The sequence below is a fragment of the Penaeus vannamei genome, chromosome 28 (genome assembly GCF_042767895.1).
Source record: "Penaeus vannamei isolate JL-2024 chromosome 28, ASM4276789v1, whole genome shotgun sequence".
In the NCBI taxonomy this organism is placed as follows: domain Eukaryota; kingdom Metazoa; phylum Arthropoda; class Malacostraca; order Decapoda; family Penaeidae; genus Penaeus; species Penaeus vannamei.
The window spans coordinates 5439838-5444837 of NC_091576.1; the positions used below are offsets into that span (position 1 = coordinate 5439838).

Genomic DNA, 5000 nt, shown 5'->3' on the forward strand with positions numbered 1-5000 from the left:
GAAATGGAGTTAATAGACTGAATTCATCTATAAGCCTCTTTGTTTTTCTAAGTGAAGCTCTTCCCAGATCATCTGTTCCCTTTGTGTTACTTACCTCTAAGAGGTTACGCACATCCCAGGAGCTGCGTTCCATGTTGTAGTGTACTTGGTTGGAACCAACAGGAGACCATTCCTGGTGCACTAAAATTTTCTTGATGACGAAACCCATGCCAGAGAAATCAGCTGTGTCCACACCATCTCGCCACACCGTGTTTTCATAAATCTTGTCCACACGATCAATAAGGTTAATCTGGAAGCAGTTAATTACAACACTTTCAGTATTTCAGCAAGTTTTTCATTGATTTCTTTTTTTCTTCTGTCCCTTACATACTGAACATCTCTAAGAAGAGAGATAAAATTGTCAAAATATTTAGAGTTGCTCTGAAAATTGACAATTGCTTACAAAACATTCATCTTCCTTGTTGCAATTTCATATCTGCTGAGTCGATTAGGAATTCAGACAAAAGTTAAGCTATCCCTTTGAGTTACTTACAAGGTTACTTGGTGTACGTTTAATCAAGAGCCCAATGAGTGGCTAACGCTAGGGGCATCCTGGGCCTAGTAATTCCCTGTGCAATGTTCATTTGCCTAAAGAAAGGTATAAGAGCCCTCTCTCTAAAGTAATATGACCATTATACCTTTCCCAGATAATTAACAACATTAATATTTTCCTATCCAATCTCTGAGGCACCAAATTCACATTGTCAGTGGCTCAACAGTTTATTGCTACCATATGTACAAAAACATCTAAATCCATAATAAACAAAGGAAGTTAATTTGATGCGAAAAATTAAGTAAAATCACCTTTACTCTGCAAGCACACAGATCCAAAATCATGACACCTCTTTTTGGTGCAGACAATCTAGTCCCTTTAAACCACCCTAGACATTTATACTGAATGCAATGAAGTGAAACTTTGGTTGGGGATAGTTTGTAGATGGTACAGGAAGATTTGTAGAGTATGTGTGAAATACATTTTTTTTTTTAACTCACCAGATAGTTTACTGTGGTCTTGTAGTTTGAGCCACCCATTTCCCTGAAGAAGCGGTAATCAGCCACTAGTAACAGCGGACAACGTGTCTTGTCCCCATTGAAATTGTATGGTTCTGCCTGCTGTCTCTTGACTCTTCTTTTAGGGCCATGGTCTTCAGGCAAATTCTCTGGGATGATTCCATCTGGAGGCTCGTAACCTTCTATCCACTCTTCACCTTCATCATCTGTTTCTGTGGAACAAGAAACACACCTGTGTCAGGAGCAGTAGAACAAAACACATCCAAAATAAGAAAAGCAATAGAGTGAAGGATGTACACCCCAGCTTGGAGAACTAAAAACTAAATTGAATTATGAAAACATTACATTAATTACAAAATATTTTGGACAATTAATGACAGCAAGGCGCACCTGTTTCATTTCCTTCTTTGACATAATCACACAGTTTGTGTCCTTTGAGGCTTGGATGGTTGTCTTCCCAGCTGTACTTCACATCCGATCCCCTGTACACAATCATTGAGTCTTCTCTGGAATCTGGTAAGTGTCTCCATGATGGCTGAATAAGAGGAAAGAAAGAAAGAAAGAAAAAGTTTAAGCTGTATTTCCTGTATTTCTAATGTTCAAAAAACAATGTTCAAACGATCTTATCTGTTTTCCATTTTCACCTCTCTTGCCATCAATTAGCTAAATAACAGTAACTACATTACACAAAAGATAACTGTACACTATGAGGCTAAAAAATATATCACACAAATCTGGACTTCATAAAAAAAGTTTCAGAATTTATACTGATGAAAAAATTGCAAATATTCCAAAAATTATTGCACTAACTTTCTCACAATGAGAGAGAGAGAGAGAGAGAGAGAGAGAGAGAGAGAGAGAGAGAGAGAGAGAGAGAGAGAGAGAGAGAGAGAGAGAGAGAGAGAGAGAGAGAGAGAGAGAGAGAGAGAGAGAGAGACGAGACAGAGAGAGACAGAGAGAGAGAGATTATTTTGGATCCCAATTCCAATTAGATAACTGCACAACAGCAGCACGTTTCAGCTTAAACAGTATTCAAATGAAAGAAGGAAAGCCAATTTCTTTAGATCTATACCTCTATATGATATGTGTCATCAGGAGTGTTTATGGTTGCTGTCATAACCCCATCTTCCAAATGGGCTGACACGTCTGATGTCTTCTCCCCAAACACACGACCTTCATAAAAATTTTCATGGTCTGTTGGAGGCATTCGTACATTAGTTTCCTTTGAAATGCTCCAAAGGAACAGGATATGATATTAGTCATATGTTAATCCAATGCTGCTAGGATGGCACGTGCATACATGCCATACCCAATTGGGTTTAATTTGTTCATTGTCTTTACACACAGATGGCTTCACAAGTACTAAGTTACGAAAGAGCCAATTACAAGTATTAAGTATCTCATCTATTTACCTTTTTCCTTGATTATTGGAAATATTTTCTGTTATCCTATTGCTGTTCATAATATCAATAATAATATCATCAATATTGATAGAATTAGTGAAAAAATTTATAATTCCTACAAACTCATGGAAAGGTGATATCAGGTGAGGTCTTAAGGTCTACTAACTGACATCTTACAAAGCAATACTATAGTGAACACTACATTTTCCCAGCGACATGTGGTTAAATGAATAGTGTATTCCTATTAACAATTCTATTTTCAATTATAATCCTTCTATAGAGACAAAGACCTAGTTCTCAGAGTATGTGCCTTTATATAGGTATTCAAACCTCTACCAAAATGAGCTTGGATATTTGTAAATAACACGTATCAAAAAATCATGTAATGTACATAAACAAACCAACTGGAATAAAAGCAACATATGGCTCAACTCACCCACATGTATGATCTTTTCATTGCCCTTCCCATCTATAGCATAAGCTTTGAATTGTGAATGAAGGAGTCCTTTCCTTGGGTTGAGAATCAAACGGAAATCCCTGAAAAGTAAAATGGTGATTTGTAAATTAAAGCACTGTTGTTACACAGGGAAGTGCCCACAGCATATCTGCATGATAGATAATCATTATAAAAATATACGGTATTAAAAAAAATGTTATCAAACCACATCCATAACTCAAACTTTTATAAATTTACCATATCAGCTTGATCTTACCTTCCTAATGCACTGAACTGAACTTCCTTGATTTTATTGAATCGATGATTACTCTCTTTAATCCCTCTCTTAACGATGTGGTGGTTGAAAGCTGATGAGTCAATAACTTCATAGTATCGTAGATTTGGGTGCTTTGGGTATGTCTTAAAAAGTCCTGTAATCATGTAATTTAGGGATTAGCTGATAAAGTCTACATTTTTCACTTCACATAACAGGAATCTTATATCAAACATACAAAAAGACTTTGATTTTGGAAACTTAATGGAGATTCTGTACTCTGTAGAACCGTGGATGAATAATATTCAATATAAAAGAATGGGTAATTACCTAGAACCCTTACAAAGATACAGAAAAATAAACAACAATGGCTTATACGGAGACTGAATATATAAATTAATCCTTCTAAGTGAAGAGGACCTTCAGTCACTAAAGAGGCCATGCTCTGGCATAAGCCAACAAACCTTCCTTTAGGATATTCTGCTTAAAGAACTTGAGGACATACCATCATCATATAATGAACAAATCTGTGCTCAACCTAGCAAAAAATACATATTGTTGACCTGAAGGATAAAAGAACAAAAGCAGTCACATCTCACGCTGGGGTCCTGCTGAACTGCAGGTTGCAGGGTCGTGCTGCTAAAATGTCATACACCCCTCAATCTAAATTTTTTTCATGACATGATGCTCACACCAACCAGATCATTGGGGTTAAAATCCATAAGGTATCAATAGAACCCTACTGATTACTAGCCAAATAGTCAGTTAATAATTAGTCAGCAGATACAATAAAGAAGCATGATAAATGGGCATTAACTCATAATATGCAAAACTGTTCAGGACTGAATGGGTAGTGAGATATGTTTGTCTTGTGCAGCCACACCCTCATGAGTCATGACAACATTCACATAGACATGTCCCTCAGACATGTCTATAGGAATTTGGTGGCATAACATTTGTGAGTGCTATGTTCTCATGGATTGCTGTTTGTAGATTTCAGCAAACTGTGGGAATGCCACTTTCTGTAGTTTAATATCCAAAAGTTGCATCACTTGAGAAAAAAACAAACTTCACAAACCACAATATCTCAAATGTAAACAGCACTGTGAGCTTAACAAAAAGGCGCATATGGCAATACATATCCTTTGTAAATCAGCATCAAGTGAAAAATCTAAATAAAGGTGTTCTTAATCAGTTGTACCCCATGTGTATTAATCATTCCATTTGTATTTCATATGATTATCTTTATGATAGATAGACATTAGGGTAATTCTTTACAATATGGACACACTTGCCGGAGACAAAGTCCCCAACTCGATGCCAATATAAGTTGCCATGAGTGGTTGCATCCTCTGTGCCCTGCCTCAATAACAGCTCCTGAAGTAAACATTGTCTTCACCTTGGTATGCACAGCAAGATAAAGTGAAAACTCAGGAGCGCCGAGTTGCTGTTTTTACTTAAGGCATTACCGTTTGTGTCTACAGATAATTTCTTGTGCTGACAACTGCAACTTTTTGTCCTCTATAAGAATATCATCTTCAATTTGCCCTTGCTTAAGAGGGTGATCACACAAGCATTTTTTCAATAATAATTCGGTGGTAACTTTTCCACTTCCCTCATCTTCTGAGTTCACATAATCTTCTATTTGGTCTAAGTATAAGTGGACGATATATATCATTTGGAGATTGGCAAAACAGGCATGGCAAGAGAGTCTGTAATCTGTTAAGAAAACAATACTCAGGTGCACAAAAAATCATATATATTTCACTTAATATGATTTTAAATAAATATTGCATTTTATAAACATGTTTTTCATAGGCATTTGTTATTTTTACAT

At 36.3% G+C, this 5000-nt stretch overlaps 1 protein-coding gene across 2 annotated transcripts in view; it reads right to left on the reverse strand.

The window, feature by feature from the left end:
- Positions 1–5000, reverse strand: part of LOC113801174 (ADAM 17-like protease) — a 20205-nt gene that overhangs the window by 13907 nt on the left and 1298 nt on the right. For both annotated transcript variants that reach the window (XM_070141716.1, XM_070141715.1), the window contains exons 2-7: positions 3167–3320; positions 2890–2990; positions 2123–2244; positions 1441–1585; positions 1033–1262; positions 95–289 (exon numbers count right to left, since the gene is read on the reverse strand). In XM_070141716.1, coding sequence (XP_069997817.1) covers positions 95–289; positions 1033–1262; positions 1441–1585; positions 2123–2244; positions 2890–2990; positions 3167–3320 — 947 coding nt within the window. The remainder of the gene's footprint in view (positions 1–94; positions 290–1032; positions 1263–1440; positions 1586–2122; positions 2245–2889; positions 2991–3166; positions 3321–5000) is intronic.